This window comes from Miscanthus floridulus, chromosome 12 (genome assembly GCF_019320115.1).
Source record: "Miscanthus floridulus cultivar M001 chromosome 12, ASM1932011v1, whole genome shotgun sequence".
In the NCBI taxonomy this organism is placed as follows: domain Eukaryota; kingdom Viridiplantae; phylum Streptophyta; class Magnoliopsida; order Poales; family Poaceae; genus Miscanthus; species Miscanthus floridulus.
The window spans coordinates 59,882,032-59,901,976 of NC_089591.1; the positions used below are offsets into that span (position 1 = coordinate 59,882,032).

The following is a 19,945-nucleotide window of genomic DNA, read 5'->3' on the forward strand; positions in this document are numbered from 1 at the left end:
CATGCAAAATTTGTCGTTACGCCTTTGAAAATGATGAGTACTCCCCCGTCACAAATGAACCATTGTTTTGGGTTTCCATGGTATAAGTTTAACTAAATTTATTATAAAAATAGATTCAACAAAAAAAAAAGATATTAATTATATATTATAAATATTAATTTTTTATATAAAATTATTTAAAGTTATTTCTCGGTAAGCGAGAACCCCAATTATTTTGGGAGCGAGTGAGCAGAGAAGAACATAAGGGTATGGTGTGGAAATAGAGGCGTCGGTCAGATAGTCTTTGTTTGGGCCCTGAATGCCATGGCCGTAGATGCAGAAGGGGACTGTAGATAGCATCAGATTCAGATGAGAGGCACAGTACGGATATGGGATACCATGTGGTATGTGGGCAGAGGACACAGTCGAGCGCATGGGCTCTACAGTCTACAGAGATCTTCCAAGAAAGATTCCGAGCATCAACGTTGGATCCATTTTTTGGGAACCTGTTTTCTGTTTTAGATTTTCTGCTTTTTTTTAAAAAAAAAAAAGGATCACACTGTTGTCAGCTCAAAACTAAATTGAGCATCAGAATGATCGTAAATTTCACCTAAATTGTAAATTAATCTCACCTCCCTGAAGGAACCATTCAGTGTGTCAGTATGTTGATAGCAGATCCTAAACAATAATTAAAGTAATTTTCAGGGGAGAGACTAATTTTGATATCCTCCCATAACCTTGTTTTAAACATTACCAATCACAAAAGGAAATACTGGCTACATTAATATTTTACAGCATGCAAATGTTTTCAGATTTTGGAGCCAGTTACATATATAGTGCTACCCAGGAAAAAACCATCTATCAAGTTTGGACATCCAATTGTCCAAATCTATTTTGTAAACAGACAAACATTCATCTATTGTTAGTATTCTGGCAGGCTCAAGCTAAACAGGCATATTATACTCTAGTGCTTCCTTATGCTTATAGTACTCTTCAGAATGCTGGAGGATAGCACAAGGAGTTGAAGCCAACAGCAGCAAACAAAGGGGGCTTTGAACAGGAAGAACTCACAAGACATAATCCCATATATAGCATAAAACGATTCAAACTTGTATGCCTTACATATAAGCTGTCCTGATAGTAATGGCAGTCACAATTCTAATATGCTTCTGTAGCGCCGTTGTGGCCCTGTTCGCTTGTCTTATAATCCGTATTTTCAGCTTGTTTTTTCAGCTGGAACAGTGTTTTTCTCTCACAACAAATCAGCTGGAACAATGTTTCGGCTTGGTTTTTCAGCGAAGCGAACATGTCATATCAGCATTTCACATAAAGCAGCATATCACACTAACTGTGAAGCCAATATATTGTAGCCCAAGTCCCTAAGGTAGACAATAGACAAGAAGGAAAATATGCAGCAGCTAAGCTAATAGTCTTGCTACTCTTACCTAATATTCTTTGTTGATACATAAATCTAGTTATGCCTGGTAAATTATTTAACTGGATCCAGGGTCGAGGACTGGAAGCCTGCAGTAGAAGCTAATGGACTTGTCTGCCAATCTAGTTCCTGGGATGAAATACTGGAATACGACTGTTAAACAAGCACCACCAGGAGCAATACCTATACAGACAGTAAGAACAATGTTAAGTCAAAAAGTCTGTTGATCAAAAAATATCTTTGAGACTATAGCTGTAAACAAACCATAGAAGGTACAGTCTGGCTTGGCCAAATGACAGTGTAGACTCTTAACAAGGTGCTTCATATTCACTTGCTGTGAGAAGAAAGAAAGAAAAAGAAATCAGTGAACTAAATGGCACCGAAAGAGGAGTGGAAGAGTAAAATAAGTGGCGCTTGGGAACAATACCACTGAAAGTGCTTCCCCTCTCTCAACCGCCATATCCATACGAGTCAAAGAAGTCAGATTTTGGTCGCCAACAGGTGCATTTGCTGAATATAGAGCAATATGTAGTCAGCTGAATTAAACAAGAGGCCAGGATAGGAAATTAATGCTGATTTAAACTACCTAGTGCCATATCTTACCACGATCACCAATAACCCGGAGCTTCCGAAATTCAGAGCCAACGGTAACAAGAGAAGTAGAAACTTGTAGATGGAGATCACTATATTGGGTGACAGCCACTGTTAGCAGATCACCAACATTTTTCAAACGATCCACTAAGCTTTGCAGTTGTGGCAGATCAGGAACCTGGACCAGAGTCTGCACAAAGGATGCCAGCCATGTGTCAGCAGTTCCCCACTCATTAGTGCTACTGTCAACTAAGCAAAAAGGTCACTCTAAGTGATAATGCAGCGCTATGGGCCTTTGGCTAAATAACATTAAAAAGATACAGACCCCTTAAGATTGCAAGCACATTTCCCAAAGGTATAGTTTGATAGTTTAAACTAATTTATCAACCATGTACTACTATTAGTGTAACACCCTAGGTATTTGGCTCCCACAAAATTTGCATGTCATTTCATAAACATGTGCATCATCTATCTCATCATGCCATTGTCACTGAAACATGCATATGCAACATTCGCAATTATGTTTGTTTCATACTTGATTGCTTGTGAATAGGTAGTAGTGAAACATGTGAATGCAACATGAGTTTCTCATACCTTGAAACATGGCAACATGGTAGGAATGTGGCAAGTTAAAATTGCAACAAAGGCATGAAACATGTGAAACATGGAATTGCAACATTAGAGTGAAATTGATTGTTTTGTTGCTTCATCACATGTGATCATTAGAAGTTGGTATAGCACTTGTGTAAAGTGGTTGATTATGGTCTAATACACCTTAACTACACTTAGGGTAATTGATGGGACATTGTTCATGTGGAACAAAATGACTAAAATGCCCTCTAGTGGAGGTTTGACTTAGAATGACCTATAAAGTGCTACTGTTTGACTGATTCAAAAGACCAACCTAGAGACCTTGCATGGTTGTGCACCCTTTACCAAAGTTGTAGCCAATTTATCAAGGAACAAAAGTTGTTTTATGATCAACTTATTAAAAATGGCTAGAACATGTTCAAACATGGTCCACAAGTCAGATTTTGGGCTGAATTCTACACTTAGAAATTTTCTAAGTCCCTAAGACGATTTTCAGTTTCGTGGATCATTGTTTGGAGCCTTGTATCTCCCTAACCAGGCCGAACCAACTCGAGCTCCAATTGACAAAGTTGTTGTACTCACTTAGATCTTCAATTTTGTTAACTATACCATGAACCAGATCGTCACCGTTTGGGAGTTATAGATCATCAAAATCACGCTGTCAGTCGTGTCATCGGGCGTCGTTTCGGCCGTTTCAAAAAACGTCAGAAGGACGCCGTGGCCGACCGGTGCAGGGGCTGATCACCGCGTGGCGTACATGCTCTACCAGCGTCTCCACGTCGTGCATCCGTGCTCCAGATGAAAGCCAGCACCTCGCCACTCGCTCTTCATCTCGCTAGTTCACTCTCTGCCCTCTCCTTCCTCCGCGAGCGCGGCGACCGGGAAGCAGTGGCCGTCGCCAAGCCAAATCCACCAAAACCGAGCGCCATTGATCGATTCCTCTGAACCACAGCACCACCGTGAGCTCCTCCACGTCCTCGACCCCACCGTCATCTCGTTTTCGCCTCAGGTAGAGCTCGCCGTGAGCGCGGCTCCATCGGGTCGCCATGACCGCCGCCGGCCGAGCTCGCACGGGGCTGTGCCGCTCGCGCCTCTTACCGTCCCCTCTCTCCCTTGCGCTAGGTCCTGTGAGTGATACTGATGCTCGTAGAGTAGGCTACCAAGACCGTGACGCCGTCGCCTCGCCAGAGCCGGCCAACCCATGGCCGTGCGCCACGGTGACCGTCGCCACTCCCTCTAGCCGCTGGAATCGCTTCAATAGATGGTGTTCCTAGGTGCGCATGGGTGAGGCAAATACGTTGGCACCAATGGCCTCGCCGGAGCTGCCACCGGCGACGAGTTACGCCGTCGTCCCTTCTTCCTCCCCTGTCTGTCTCGCTGACTCACGGGACCCTGCTCGTCAGTCGCTGAGCTGAGGCGGGAGCCTGACCTAGGCCACGCCGTGTCTGGGCTACTGCTAGCGCGTGCTTCGCGGGCCGCCGTATTCCTCCGAGCCGGCCCAGCTGTAGTGATTAGGTTTTCCATTTTTGTTTTGTTTATTCTTTTTCACAGATTTGTGTACATTTTCAAAAATGTGTATCTCCTAGTTGGTAGATCCAAATGATGTGGTTCTAATTTTGTTGAGTTCATGATAATGTATAGTTTATATTAAAAATATAATTTATGCCATGTTCTATTATGAAAAATGGAGTTGCTAATTATCTCTTTTAATCATGTGGGAAATAGGGGTAATTATATCTTTTTCTTTGTAGCTCCAAATGGCATGAAATTTTTATGGTGTACTTCTCATATCATGAATAGCTTGTATTTAAATTTTCATATATTTTGGACACTATATGTAGGAGTTAGGAGATTCTCTTGTTTGCATGGATGGATTTTGTGTGAATTTTCATAATTTTTCTATAGATCCAGTAAAGGTAAAATTTGGTCGGTGCTATTCTTATGATAGAATGATGCTAGGAAAATGTGAAATCTGTTGCTTGACACTTTTCATTAGGGTTTCCTAATTATGCTAGAAATAGCCCTGCCATCTGTTATTTTTTATACAGCAAGTTCTGCTTAACCAATTGCTTTGAAATTTTTATGGTAGTCTATGTGAAGCATGAGATAGCTACTGTAATTTTTATAGTTTTTTCTGAATAGTTTTACTATATATTGCTTTAATTACCTAATTAACTAAATAAATTAGAAAAGGACATTAAATAATTTATTTAGAGGTTGACACTATACTTTCTGATGTCGCTCTGGTATGTGCAACAAGTTGGTAAACTTGGTTTGGTCCAATTATGCTTTTGCATCATCACTAAATAATTAATTTAGTAAACCTGTCATTTCTGGACAGATTCCATGTTTACCTTAATTCGATTTGGGTAACGTAAGAATCATGCTTTGATGTTTATAAATGAATTGTAGAGAATTTCATAAGCTTTCCAGAATGTCCTCTTGCAAGTCATTTGAATTTATAGAACTCTTGTTGTGATCGAATTAAAGGACTGCTCGTTTGCATATGAAACTTTAACTGTTGATTTAAGTATGCCTTTACTATTTCCTAAACTTGTGGTAATGTTCCTAGGTATTAGGCCTTTAACTGAAGATGAGCATCTTTATCTTAGGTTATGCAAGTTAGGTAAGTAGATCTCGTTCTTCAAGTTAAGTTAGATACATGTTTTAAAGTGATTTGAATAGAGCTATTCTTAATCGGTAAACGAGTGTCCAGTGATGTTTCATTAAACACTTACTGTGATCCATTCATCATGAGCATCATGTTATTCCTTATGCATCCATGATATTTATCTTGTGCATCTACATGCAATAGGTGTACCGGAAGGTGTGACACTGCTGGAATTCGAAGGAACCGAGCGAGCAGCAGCAGTCAACACCAGAGGTTCAGGAGGTGCAGCCCTCGGGAGAAGTGCCTGACGAGGTCGCCGTTGAGTGCCCGGATCACCGTCCGTGCAACTTTGTGAAAGGCAAGCCCTGAAGCATATTACACCTCCTAATTTACGAAATGCAGTTAAAGTATTATTGTTACATATATATATATTGTTGCATTAAGTTTAGGTGTTGGATGCAAACACTTGCTGCATTGGTTATCCAATCCTTGTCCAGATATTGATACCCTAAATCCTATGTAGCTCAGGTTCGTGTAGTGTTTAGCCCTGCTTAAACGTGGTAGAAGTCAGGTGATTTCCTGTCACCTATGAGATATAGGAATATACATATGGCACGGTTGGCTATATTTGCTATCGTGGAAAAGAACCTGTCTTAATTTGAAATGAAGACCGGGCGGAGGCTTGTCGGTTTGTAGTGACTCTATCTGTGTCGCTTAAGGACTGAATCTTGGAGCCTTTCCTGTTCATGTTGAACGCATGCCTCTCTCTTAGTTGGCCGTGTCCGAAGACCGACCGTGAAGCCGAGTAGCTCAACTCAGGCCGGGAGTCGATAAGTATAAAGTATGCCTCGGAAGGGAGCCGTAGGCGTGAGTCCAAGGGTAGGTGATTTAAAAGTCCTGATCGTCCGGCAGAAGGGTAATCCCTGAGAGCGCTGGCGCTGATCGAACCCGCGAATTTGGTTCCTGAGTTGTCCCAAAGGTGACCCACGGCTACCCTTATAAAGTATGCCAGGGTGAGAGTTAGGAATACCCCCTTAGCTGAGTTGTAATTCGATTCGAGTCACTATCTCTCCTGGTTAGTGAGAACTTGATGGGCTTATCTCCAAAGTAGATACACTAAATAACATAATGGTTTAAAAATGGTGATATGATGATGACAGCCTTATTATACCTGCTATAGTTAATATTGTTTGCTCCTAATAAGTGAGTGCTCTAGTACAGGTGCAAATCTAGTGGACAGGTAAATGATGATAAACTTGATGCGAAGTTTAAATTGGTTACTATATTCATAAGCTCTTTTATACAACTGTGTCCAGCTAGCCCACCTCATAAGCCTTGCATGACCCTTGATGTCTTTTATTTCTGGTTTGACGGGTAAGTCTAGCTGAGTATCTTCTCGTACTCAGGGTTTATCTCCCACCTGTTGCAGATGACCAGTTCTACTTTGGTTGCTGCAAGTATTGCCTTCTCCTAGCTGGGGATGAAGACTAGACCGTTGGGCGTGGTCTCTCCTAGTTCTCATACCTGAAGATGCTTTTGTGGGACATGACTAAGATCTGGCAATGTATTTGAAACTATGAAGTTATGTACTAAACTATGTTGCTTCCGCAAATTTGAACTTGGTTTGTAATATTTTATTTGCACTCTGATGGATGTAATCCGGATGCCACTTGTGAATGTTGTAATAAATGGTGTGTTGTGTTGAATCACTACGGTCTTGGTTTGTATGTCGAGAGTTGGTTGAAATCCTTCGTGATTTCCGAACTACCGGGATTATGGGAGCTTAAGTACAGGAATTTGATCACTTCAGTAATTGTTTTTGTACTTACGTTCTTATGATTTGATCAGTTCTGTTACAGCTGGCATCAGAGCAAGATTCGACACTAAACATGTCATTTGTGTATTTAAAACAAAAGTATTTATGAAAATTCTAAGTTAAATACTAAGGGTTGCCAGTGGTCATATCCCTTATGTCCAAATAAGGACTCTTAGGTGGCTTATTAAAGTACTAACTTGGAGGTTCCTACTTATTTCTGTTTCGTTATCCATACGGTGTGCTATTGTATGGATGCCATCCGCTTGGGTGGTAATGTATGGATCAAAATACCTCTACGCTCTGGTAAGTGGGAGTTGTGAGAGCATGACCGTCCAACCGTCGGTCTAGGGGAGAGTAGTTGTGGTTGCTCGCATACTTACATGTTCGATCATGTATCTATGAGAGTACTTAAGTGTGGGTATCTCGGTCGGGTAGCTATGATACTAGAGTATATACATCAGGGGATGTATGTATGAAAGTATTTAGTTTACTGCTTACTTTACATGCCTTTTTGGAAAATTATTAGGCTGAAATGAAATTTTCTGTAGGTACACTAACAACGTATCGTTGTAGATCGACTAGCTACCGTATACGAGAGAACGTATGTATGCCACCGTATATTTCTCTAGCCTTTAAATTTTTCTAGGTTTGTGAGGACGTACGGATCGTGCATGCATCATGTTCAAGCATACATAGCATTCTTGCATTACTCCCTCCTTTAAAATTGATGGTCTCGACTAATTAAATTTCGTATCCCTTAAATGTTTCTCCCCTTACGTTGCAACTTTTTGCTACAGATGGCGCGCACGAAACGCACTGCTCGCAAGTCCACTGGAGGCAGGGCGCCTCATCACCGGTTAGCTCCTCGTGAGCCCTGTTCGGAGCCTTCTGAGGCAGAAAGGCTGACGACAGAGCTAGCCCGGGTGACTGCTGAGAGGAGTGCAGCTTAGCACTGTTTGGAGCAAGTAACACAGGAATGGGATCAAGAAACCCTGGAGGTTCAGAGGTTGACAGTTGCTCATCGCAACTGTGAGCGCATGTTGATTCATGTGCTGAACCAATGGAATGAAGCCTGAAACGAAGAGAATGCGTTGAGAGCACGACAGGTTGAGCTAGAGCAGCAGTTGGCAGCTGCTGAAGAGTACAATGACCATCTCTATGAGGAGGTTCACCTGTTACACAATCAGCTTCACCCTCTCCTACCCCCTGATGATGAGAATGACAATGAGGATGAGATGGGCTCTGGTGTCATCATGGCTGAGGATGATGATGACATTGAGATTAATGGACCTGAGGACGTTCCACCTGATGAGGAGGAAGATGAGTTAGAACCTGCTAGTGATGAAGATGGAGGAGAGATCTTCGACACTGACTCCAAGGACAATGCGTAGTTTAGCTTACTACTTAGCTAATGCGCTAGAGCTAGTCTTTTGTTGATCCTCATGCATGAACGAGTAGCTTGAAATAAGTTAATCGTTGGGATGTAATATCGAACCTTAAGTTATCTTTGATGTCAGTTTGGAACCTCTATGGCTTGGATGTAACCTATCAAACGTGTTATGCTCCACGTATGTGAGCCTTTGATAATTTCCGTCTGTGCAGTCTATCGATCTCATTGTTGGTTAAGTTCATCGCATTAATGTGTCAATCGATGCGCTTGATGAGTTGTGTGATTATGATGGATGATTGTGCCTCTGTTGATAGTATAAATTCATTCTCTCCAATGGAGTTAGTTTGGCATAATTATACAATTCATCTACAAAATTTCCACATCGTCAGTGCTCATTGGCTATACATTTTGCAGATGGCTTATAATCTTCATTGCGATCGTAGCCTTAGAGATGAGGAACAACCACCTCCTCCACCACCCACACCAGCTGAGCTAATGCAGACAGTCGTCGAAAGTCAGCGCATGCTAGCTGAGGCTATGCGCCAACTGGCTAACCGTGATGATCGACATGTCCGCCAGGGACCCGAGCCGAACCAGTATAGCAGCTTTAAGGACTTCATGGACACAAAGCCTCCTATCTTTAGAGAGGCAGAAGAACCATTACAAGCTGATGAATGATTGAGTACAATAGAGCAAAGGTTTGGATTGCTCCGCTTGACAGAAGGTATGAAGGCCTCGTATGCAGGACACCAGCTCCAAGGCCCTGCAGGCATCTGGTGGACCCATCACAGGACCACCTTCCCTGCAAACATCGAGGTAGTTTGGGACTAGTTCCAGGAAGCTTTCAGGGGACATTTTATCCCTCCTAGTCTCATGGCCATTAAGCATACCAAGTTTATGAAGCTAACTCAAGGCAACAAGAGTCTTACTGAATACCTCCAGGCATTTAACAACCTGGCGAGGTATGCTCTGGAGTTTGTTGATACTAACGCCAAAAAGATAGCTAGTTTTAAGAGGGGACTTTTCCCTAAACTGATGAAGTCTATGGGCAACTGCAAGTGTGTCACCTTCAATGAGTTTATCAGTAACACCCTGACTCAAGAGAATAATGATAAGATATATGCTGCTTCTAAGACCCGTAAAAGAAACTTTGAGGTAGGTGCTTCTCAGTCTAAAGCACCAGTGGTATCCAAAACCCAATATTGTCCATCCAATGCTAATGTGTGGTACCACCCACCTCAGAAGAAGAATCAAGCTAAAACTAGTTTACGCAAGGGGTACACAGTTTCCTTGCCAAAGAATACCTCTGGGCAGAGTAGCTCCAATGTGCCACCAGCTAATAGGCCATGCTAGAACTATAACAAGCTTGGTCACTAGGCTAGTACTTGTCCCTATCCTCCCAAGTAGAATGCTCAGGGAAATGTCCGTCAGGGGCGTGTTCACTACACTACTGTGGAGGAAATTCCTGCCGGTGAAGTGGTCACCACTGGTAAGTTCCTTATTAATGATCACCCTGCAGTTGTGCTCTTTGATTCGGGTGCTTCACATTCCTTTGTGAGTTCTACTTTTGCATCTAAGCATAAGATGAATGTGATTACAATTGTCAAGGGTGGTTATTGTATTAGTGCTGCTGGAAATAATATCATGACTAACCAAGTAGTTAAAGATGTAAAGATTGAGATTGGGAATCGAGAGTTCCTTATGGATCTTGTAGTTCTGCTAGGGGTAGGAATCGATGTAATCCTAGGGATGAAGTGGATGAGCGGGAATAGAGTGTTGATCGATACATCAACCCGTGTGGTAATGTTGAGGGATCCTGTGGATAAGAAGGGTTTTCTAGTATAGTTACCTTGTGATATCGCTATCCACAATACAGCCAATGCTACCCTAGCCAAAGCCATTGAGGATATATCAGTTGTCTGTGAGTTTCCATATGTCTTCCCTGATGACTTGCCTAGATTACCTCCGACCGTGAAGTAGAATTCAAGATAGAACTCATTCCGGGCATGGCTCCTATTTCTCGAAGGCCCTATAGAATGCCGCCCAATGAGTTGGCTGAGCTGAAGATTCAGTTAAATGAGCTATTAAAGAAAGGTTTGATTTGGCCTAGTTCTTCTCCTTGGGGTTGTCCGGCCATCTTTGTGAAGAAGAAGGATGAGTCTCTGCGCATGTGCGTGGATTATCGCCCCCCTTAATGCTGTTACCATCAAGAACAAATACCCTCTTCCTCGCATCGATATTCTGTTTGATCAACTCTCCAAAGCTAAGGTATTCTCCAAGATCGATTTGAGGTCTAGCTACCATCAGATCAAAATTCGTCCTGAAGATATACCTAAGATAGCTTTCTCTACTCGTTATGGCTTGTTCGAATATCTTATCATGTCCTTTGGGTTGACAAATGCTCCGGCACACTTTATGTACCTAATGAATTCGGTATTCATGCCAGAATTGGACAAGTTCGTCGTCGTGTTCATTGATGATATCCTTGTATATTCTCAGAATGTAGAAGAGCATGCTGAACATCTGAGAATTGTTTTAACTCGATTACATGACAACCAGCTTTATGCTAAGTTCAGCAAGTGCGAATTTTAGTTGAACAAGATACCTTTTCTAGGTCATGTGTTATCTGGAGAGGGAATTTCGGTTGACCCTACCAAGGTGCAAGAAGTCCTAGAGTGGAAGGCACCTACTACAGTCATAGAAGTCTGAAGTTTCCTAGGTTTGGCTAGCTATTATTATCGTTTTATCCTGAATTTCTCAAAAATCGCTAAGCCCATGACTCGACTACTTCAAAAGGATGAGAAGTTTGTGTGGACTCCAAAGTGTGAAGAGGCTTTCCACACTTTGCGGACCTTACTAACTTCTGCTCCTGTATTGGCACAACCTGACATTGAGAAGCCTTTTGATGTCTACTGTGATGCATGTGGCACCAGTTTGGGGTGTGTTCTTATGCAGGAGGGCCGAGTCATTACTTATGCTTCGTGCCAGCTTCGAAAGCATGAAATCAATTATCCTACCCATGACTTAGAGCTAGCCATGGTTGTTCATGCCCTAAAGATTTGGAGACATTACTTGCTAGGTAATGTGTGCAACATCTATACTGACTATAAAAGTCTCAAGTACATCTTTACTCAACCCGAGTTGAACATGCATCAACGACGATGGTTAGAATTGATCAAAGACTACAACCTTCAAGTGCACTACCATCCTGGCAAGGCAAATGTGGTTGCTGATGCCTTAAGCAGAAAGGCCCATTGTAATTCCTTAGTTAGTGAAGACTTTCATCTGGCACACCTCCTTCATCCTGTAGTACTCCACTAATATCACTAGTGGATTGCTCTCTTAGAAGTCGAATTATCGAACTCCTAGAAGACTAATGTGGGTGTGTTTCATATCAAGCAGAAGATGAAAGAGCAGGAGACCAAGCACTTTAGGGTCGATGACAAAGGAATTCTCTGGTTTAATGATAGGCTTGTAGTACCCAAAGATAAAGAACTTAGAAATCAAATTATGGCTGAAGCTCATTCTTCTAGATTGTCCATCCATCCTGGTAGCAGTAAAATGTATCAAGATCTCAAGCTGTATTATTGGTAGACCAAGATGAAGAAAGAAATCATAGCCTACATGGCAAGATGCGATAACTGTTGCAGAGTCAAGGCTATTCACATGAGGCCCAGATTATTACAGCCACTCTCTATTCCTGGCTAGAAGTGGGAAGAAATTGTCATGGATTTCATTGTTGGGTTACCCACTACTAAAAAGGGTTGTGATTCTATCAGGGTTATCGTAGATCGTCTAACTAAATCCGCTCACTTTATTCCGGTCAAGTCTACCTATCACCCTCACAATTATGCTGATATTTATTTTCAACAAGTGGTATGTCTCCATGGTGTACCCAAATCCATTGTTTCGGATAGAGGACCGCAATTCACGGCTCGCTTTTGGGAGTGCTTACATCAGAATCTTGGCACTCATCTAATCTGTAGTTCTACCTATCATCCGCAAACATCAGGACAGACTGAGCGTGTTAATCAAATTCTTGAAGACATGCTTAGAGCTTGTCTTATCTCTTGCAAAGGCTCTTGGGAGGAATGGTTGCCCCTCGTTGAATTCTCTTATAACAACAGTTATCAAGAGAGTATCAAAATGGCTCCTTTTGAAGCTCTTTATGGCCGCAAGTGTAGGACTCCTTTGAACTGGGTGAAACCCAGAGAAAGAAGATTCTATAGTATTGATTTTGTAAAAGAAGCCGAAGAGCAAGTCCGAACTATACAGAAGAATATGACTGCCGCTCAGGCTAGACAAAAGAAGCTATGCTGACAAGAGAAAAAACCTATTGAGTTTGAAGTAGGTGACCATGTTTATCTGAAGGTATCCCCTATGAAAGGAGTAAAACGTTTTGGAATCAAAAGGAAACTTGAGCCTCGATATGTTCGACCTTACCACATTATCGAGAAAAGTGGAAGAGTAGCCTATAAACTTGATCTACCACATGAAATGGGAGCTATATTCTCGGTATTCCATGTGTCTCAGCTGAAGAAGTGTCTTCGTATTCCCGAGGAAAGAGTAGCTACGAGGAGAATCAACTTGAAATCTGATCTTTCTTATGAGGAGAAGCCCGTGCGAGTTCTGGATACTTAAGAAAGAGTGACTCGTAGGCGAGTAGTTAAGTTATACAAGGTAGTTTGGAGTAATCATAGTGATCGGGATGCAACATGGGAGCGGGAAGATTATTTAAAGGAAAATTATCCTAGCTTTCTATACTGATTGGTACGCTTTCCAAATCTCAGGACAAGATTTTTCTAAGGGGAAGGGCTGTAACACCCTAGGTGTTTGGTTCCCACAAAATTTGCATATCATTTCATAAACATGTGCATCATCTATCTCATCATGCCATTATCACTGAAACATGCATATGCAACATTCGCAATTATGTTTGTTTCATACATGATTGCTTGTGAATGGTAGTAGTGAAACATGTGAATGCAACATGAGTTTCTCATACCTTGAAACATGGCAACATGGTAGGAATGTGGCAAGTTAAAATTGCAACAAAGGCATAAAACATGTGAAACATGGAATTGCAACATTAGAGTGAAATTGATTATTTTGTTGCTTCATCACATGTGATCATTAGAAGTTGGTATAGCACTTGTGTAAAGTGGTTGATTATGGTCTAATACACCTTAACTACACTTAGGGTAATTGATGGGACATTGTTCATGTGGAACAAAATGACTAAAATGCCCTCTAGTGGAGGTTTGACTTAGAATGACCTATAAAGTGCCACTGTTTGACTGATTCAAAAGACCAACCTAGAGACCTTGCATGGCTGTGCACCCTTTACCAAAGTTGTAGCCAATTTATCAAGGAACAAAAGTTGTTTTATGATCAACTCATGAAAATGGCTAGAACATGTTCAAACATGGTCCACAAGTCAGATTTGGGGCTGAATTCTACACTTAGAAATTTTCTAAGTCCCTGAGACGATTTTCAGTTTCGTGGATCATTGTTTGGAGCCTTGTATCTCCCTAACCAGGCCGAACCAACTCGAGCTCCAATTGACAAAGTTGTTGTACTCACTTAGATCTTCAATTTTGTTAACTATACCATGAACCAGATCGTCACTGTTTGGGAGTTATAGATCATCAAAATCACGCTGTCAGTCGTGTCATCGGGCGTCGTTTCGGCCGTTTCAGAAAAACGTCAGAAGGACGCCATGGCCGACCGGTGTAGGGGCTGATCACCGTGTGGTGTACATGCTCTGCCAGCGTCTCCACGTCGCGCGTCTATGCTCCAGATGAAAGCCAGCGCCTCGCCACTCGCTCTTCATCTCGCCAATTCACTCTCTGCCCTCTCCTTCCTCTACGAGCGCGGCAACTGGGAAGCAGTGGCCGCTGCCGAGCCAAATCCACCAAAACCGAGTGCCATTGACCGATTCCTCTGAACCACAGCACCACTGTGAGCTCCTCCACGTCCTCGACCCCACTGTCATCTCATTTTCGCCTCAGGTAGAGCTCGCCGTGAGCGCGGCTCCACCGGGTCGCCATGACCGCCGCCGGTCGAGCTCGCACGGGGCTATGCCGCTCGCGCCTCTTACCGTCCCATCTCTCCCTTGCACTAGGTCCTATGAGTGATACTGATGCTCGTAGAGTAGGCCACCAGGACCGTGACACCGTCGCCTCGCCGGAGTCGGCCAACCCGTGGCCGTGCGCCGCCGTGACCATCGCCACTCCCTCTAGCCACTGGAATCGCTTCAATAGATGGTGTCCCTAGGTGCACATGGGTGAGGTGAACACGTTGGCACTGATGGCCTTGCTGGAGCTGCCACCGGCGACGAGTTACGCCGTCGTCCCTTCTTCCTCCCCTGTCTGTCTCGCTGACTCATGGGACCCGCTCGTCAGTCACTGAGCTAAGGCGGGAGCCTAACCTAGGCCGTGCCATGTCTGGGCTGCGCTAGCGCGTGCTTCGCGGGCCGCCGTATTCCTCCGGGCCGGCCCAGCTGTAGTGATTAGGTTTTCCATTTTTGTTTTGTTTATTCTTTTTCACAGATTTGTGTACTATTTTCAAAAATGTGTATCTCCTAGTTGGTAGATCCAAATGATGTGGTTCTAATTTTGTTGAGTTCATGATAATGTCTAGTTTATATTAAAAATATAATTTATGCCATGTTCTGTTATGAAAAATGGAGTTGCTAATTATCTCTTTTAATCATGTGGGAAATAGGGGTAATTATATCTTTTTCTTTGTAGCTCCAAATGGCATGAAATTTTTATGGTGTACTGCTCATATCATGAATAGCTTGTAGTTAAATTTTCATATATTTTGGACACTGTATGTAGGAGTTAGGAAATTCTCTTATTTGCATGGATGGATTTTGTGTGAATTTTCATAATTTTTCTATAGATCCAGTATAGGTAAAATTTGGTGGGTGCTATTCTTATGCTAGAATGATGCTAGGAAAAATGTGAAATCTGTTGCTTGACACTTTTCAATAGGGTTTCCTAATTATGCTAGAAATAGCCCTGCCATCTGTTATTTTTGATACAACAAGTTCTGCTTAACCAATTGCTTTGAAATTTTTATGGTAGTCTATGTGAAGCATGAGATAGCTACTGTAATTTTTATAGATTTTTCTGAATAGTTTTACTATATATTGCTTTAATCACCTAATTAACTAAATAAATTAGAAAAGGACATTAAATAATTTATTTAGAGGTTGGCACTATACTTTCTGATGTCCCTCTGGTATGTGCAACAAGTTGGTAAACTTGGTTTGGTCCAATTATGCTTTTGCATCATCACTAAATAATTAATTTAGTAAACCTGTCATTTCTGGACAGATTCCATGTTTACCTTAATTCAATTTGGGTAACGTAAGAATCATGCTTTGATGTTTATAAATTAATTGTAGAGAATTTCATAAGCTTTACAGAACGTCCTCTTGCAAGTCATTTGAATTTATAGAACTCTTGTTGTGATCGAATTAAAAGACTGCTCGTTTGCATATGAAACTTTAACTGTTGATTTAAGTATGCCTTTACTATTTCCTAAGCTTGTGGTAATGTTCCTAGGTGTTAGGCCTTTAACTGAAGATGAGCATCTTTATCTTAGGTTATGCAAGTTAGGTAAGTAGATCTCGTTCTTGAAGTTAAGTTAGATACATGTTTTAAAGTGATTTGAATAGAGCTATTCTTAATCGGTAAACGAGTGTCCAGTGATGTTTCGTTAAACACTTACTGTGATCCATTCATCATGAGCATCATGTCATTCCTTATGCATCCATGATATTTATCTTGTGCATCAGCATGCAATAGGTGTACCGGAAGGTGTGACACTGTTGGAATTCGAGGAACCGAGCGAGCAGCAGCAGCCAACACCGGAGGTTTAGGAGGTGCAGCCCTCGGGAGAAGTGCCTGACGAGGTCGCCGTTGAGTGCCCGGATCACCGTCCTTCCAACTTTGTGAAAGGCAAGCCCCGGAGCATATTAAGCCACCTAATTTTCGAAATGCAGTTAAAGTATTATTGTTACATATATATATTGTTGCATTAAGTTTAGGTGTTGGATGCAAACACTTGCTGCATTGGTTATCCAATCCTTGTCCAGATATTGATACCCTGAATCCTATGTAGCTCAGGTTCGTGTAGTGCTTAGCCCTGCTTAAACACGGTAGAAATCAGGTGATTTCCTGTCACCTGCGAGATATAGGAATATACATATGGCACGGTTGGCTATATTTGCTATCGTGGAAAAGAACCTGTCTTAATTTGAAATGAAGACCAGGCGGAGGCTTGCCGGTTTGTAGTGACTCCGTCTGTGTCGCTTAAGGACTGAATCTTGGAGCCTTTCCTGTTCATGTTGAACGCATGCCTCTCTCTTAGTTGGCCGTGTCCGAAGACCGACCGCGAAGCTGAGTAGCTCAACTCAGGCCGGGAGTCGATAAGTATAAAGTAAGCTTCGGAAGGGAGCCGTAGGCGTGAGTCCAAGGGCAGGTGATTTAAAAGTCCTGATCGTCCTGGCAGAAGGGTAATCCCTGAGAGCGCTGGCGCTGATCGAACCCGCGAATTTGGTTCCTGAGTTGTCCCAAAGGTGACCCACGGCTACCCTTGCAAAGTATGCTAGGGTGAGAGTTAGGAATACCCTCTCAGCTGAGTTGTAATTCGATTCGAGTCACCGTCTCTCCCGGTTAGTGAGAACTTGACGGGCTTATCTCCAAAGTAGATACACTAAATAACATAATGGTTCGGAAATGGTGATATGATGATGACAGCCTTATTATACCTGCTATAGTTAATATTGTTTGCTCCTAATAAGTGAGTGCTTTAGTACAGGTGCAAATCTAGTGGACAGGTAAATGATGATAAACTTGATGCGAAGTTTAAATTGGTTACTATATTCATAAGCTCTTTTATGCAACTGTGTCCAGCTAGCCCACCTCATAAGCCTTACATGACCCTTGGTGTCTTTTATTTCTAGGTTTGACGGATAAGTCTAGCTAAGTACCTTTTCGTACTCAGGGTTTATCTCCCACCTGTTGCAGATGACCAGTTCTAGTTTGGTTGCTGCAAGTATTGCCTTCTCCCAGCTAGGGATGAAGACTAGACCATTGGGCGCGGTCTCTCCTAGTTCTCGTACCTGAAAATGCTTTTGTGGGACATGACTAAGATCTGACAATGTATTTGAAACTACGAAGTTATGTACTAAACTATGTTGCTTCCGCAAATTTGAACTTGGTTTGTAATATTTTATTTGCACTCTGATGGATGTAATCCGGATGCCACTTGCGAATGTTGTAACGAATGGTGTGTTGTGTTGAATCACTACGGTCTTGGTTTGTATGTCGAGAGTTGGTTGAAATCCTTCGTGATTTCCGGACTACTGGGATTATGGGAGCTTAAGTATAGGAATTTTATCACTTCGGTGATTGTTTTTGTACTTACGTTCTTATGATTTGGTCGGTTCTGTTACAATTAGAGAGTGCAAGTCAATTTCAGCAGAAAAAAAAACATTTAAACTACAGCTGTAGTTTATAAAGTATTCAAAATACGCATTTGGTATTTCAATATTGGTAATTCTGTTACAATTTTTTTTTTAATGTTACTATGGCTATGGATTGCTCTTGTCCAGTATTGCAGCCAAGGGCATTTTTACAATTTTCTTAACATAAATGTCTGGATCAAACACCATTCTATAAGAATTAAAATATCTTTACTAGTAACAAATATGCAGTTCACCATTTCACCAGGACAAATGTGTTCAGAGTTGAATCCAAAATATCATTCACTTCATGAACCAGCCTTTCAACTAGAATGTGAATACGAACAGAATCATAGTATTAGTTTACCCATCCAACAACAAATAATCCAAAAACACTTCCATTAGGTTCAACCGCTGTAAATTTGAATCCGAATTGATCTGGTGAACCTGAACCACAGGACCATTTTTTTTTGTGCGACAAATGATTAGGAACCATAAGATGATACATGAAGGCTACAAACCTGAGGGAGATCCTTGGCAGCGTCAAGGGCGGCCTGCAACCGCTCGATGTCGGAGCGTGAGAGAGGGCGCGAGATGGGCACATCCTGCACGACGGCCGCGCGGGCGCCCTTGGTTTCGAAAGTGAGGAATGGCGTGGCGGTTCGTGACCCTGCGGGCGGCTTGTTGACGAGCTTCACCTGTATAGCGGGGGCACCGGGGGCGTCCCCGGCGGCCGGCGGCTGCGCGTGGACGGCGAGCACGCTGCGGAGCGCGCGGTGAAGCAGCGCGACTTCGACGGAGAAGGCGATTTGGTTCCCGTTTCGCGAGGACACGTTGTACTCACGGAAGAGGAGGTCCTTGGCGAACTGCGCGACGCACTGCGGGCCGCCGCCGTCGGGCCCGGCGGCCGTGGCGCCGAGCAGGTTGTGGAGGAGCATGGCGTGCGTGGGCGTGAAGAAAAAGTGGCAGACGCGCCCCACCTTGTCCATGGCCGGTAGGAATCCTGCACGGCAAAATCGTGGGGACGAATGAGGCGTGCTCGATGAATTGCGGGAGAGAAAAGGAGGGGAAGAGCGAGAGGGGAGCAGTGATTGTGCGATATCACGCTTACGCTTGTCCAGGAGGTAGATGCCATTGTCGGTGAAGAAAGCCTTGAACTTCATGGCTTGCGCTCCGCGACGGCGGCGGCTTCTGCGGTTCTGCCTTTGCCTTCGCCTTCCAGTTGCGCGCCGCGGGTTTAGAAGGCTTGGCGCCCGAAGAGGCGAAGAGGCATAGGGGTTGTTTCTCAGTCAGGAGCTCCTAAATCTAGTTTTATTTAATCATTTTTATCAAAATACTATAACTAAATAGAATTAAAATAATTTTAGTCATCTCTAGCAACTCTAGAGTGACTAAGGGAGTGTTTGGTTCAACTAGCACCTTCCTAAATTTAGTAACTTTTAATTCTTTTTAATAATTTTTTTGTCAAACACTTTTACTAAAAGAGACTAAACAACCTTTAGTTAGCTAGTCACCCAAACCTAACAGCTCCTAAAACATATCTAGACAGGGCTTCTCCTTTATCAATGCGCTCTGTCCGAGCGCATCGGTACCCCCTCACTCGCAGCTCACTCTCTCCCTCTCGCGCTCGCTCTCCTTTGCTTTTCCCGCTGCCGCCACCATTTCGCTCCACGCCGCTGTCGCTCCTCCCAACCCCTCTGCCGGCGTAGCAGCTCTTCCGCTCACCGCTTCCGCCATGGACGGACACGGGTCCGAGTATCCGGACCATTACTCACAGTCCTCTTCTCCGGTAAATCTAAATGGCTCAGGTCCGTCGTCCCCCCCATCGCTGGCGACTTCGGCGTCTTCTCCCAAACGCCATCGTATGGTGCGGGCTACTCTACTTGACGCTGCATGGAGGGGCTGGATCTGAACACCGACGTCGTCGACTTCCCCTACATGGGCTCTTACCAGGGTCTCCTCCAAGGTGACTTCGCTTCCGGCGGTAGAGGGCTTCTTCCTCTTCGCATTGGCGCCAAATCCGGTGTTGGAGGGTTCGTTCCTCCTCGGTCGAC

At 43.2% G+C, this 19,945-nt stretch overlaps 1 protein-coding gene across 1 annotated transcript; it reads right to left on the reverse strand.

Moving 5' to 3' along the window:
• Positions 1 to 1,360: 1,360 nt before the first annotated feature.
• LOC136498488 (uncharacterized) lies at positions 1,361 to 19,128 on the reverse strand. Its single transcript, XM_066494411.1, has 6 exons — positions 19,003 to 19,128; positions 18,413 to 18,894; positions 2,018 to 2,195; positions 1,842 to 1,924; positions 1,679 to 1,748; positions 1,361 to 1,597 (listed from the first exon to the last, which is right to left on the reverse strand). The coding sequence occupies exons 1-6, from the start codon at positions 19,052 to 19,054 to the stop codon at positions 1,473 to 1,475; spliced, it is 990 nt and encodes a 329-aa protein (XP_066350508.1). The 5' UTR covers positions 19,055 to 19,128; the 3' UTR covers positions 1,361 to 1,472.
• Positions 19,129 to 19,945: the final 817 nt, after the last annotated feature.

Coding starts and splice junctions, on each gene's coding strand:
- LOC136498488 (XM_066494411.1), bottom strand. CDS start 19,054: ATGAAGTTCAAGGCTTTCTTCACCGACAATGGCATCTACCTCCTGGAC. Junction 18,895..19,002: donor CATCTACCTCCTGGACAAGC/GTAAGCGTGATA, acceptor TTTGCCGTGCAG/GATTCCTACCGGCCATGGAC. Junction 2,196..18,412: donor CTGCCAAGGATCTCCCTCAG/GTTTGTAGCCTT, acceptor TCCTTTGTGCAG/ACTCTGGTCCAGGTTCCTGA.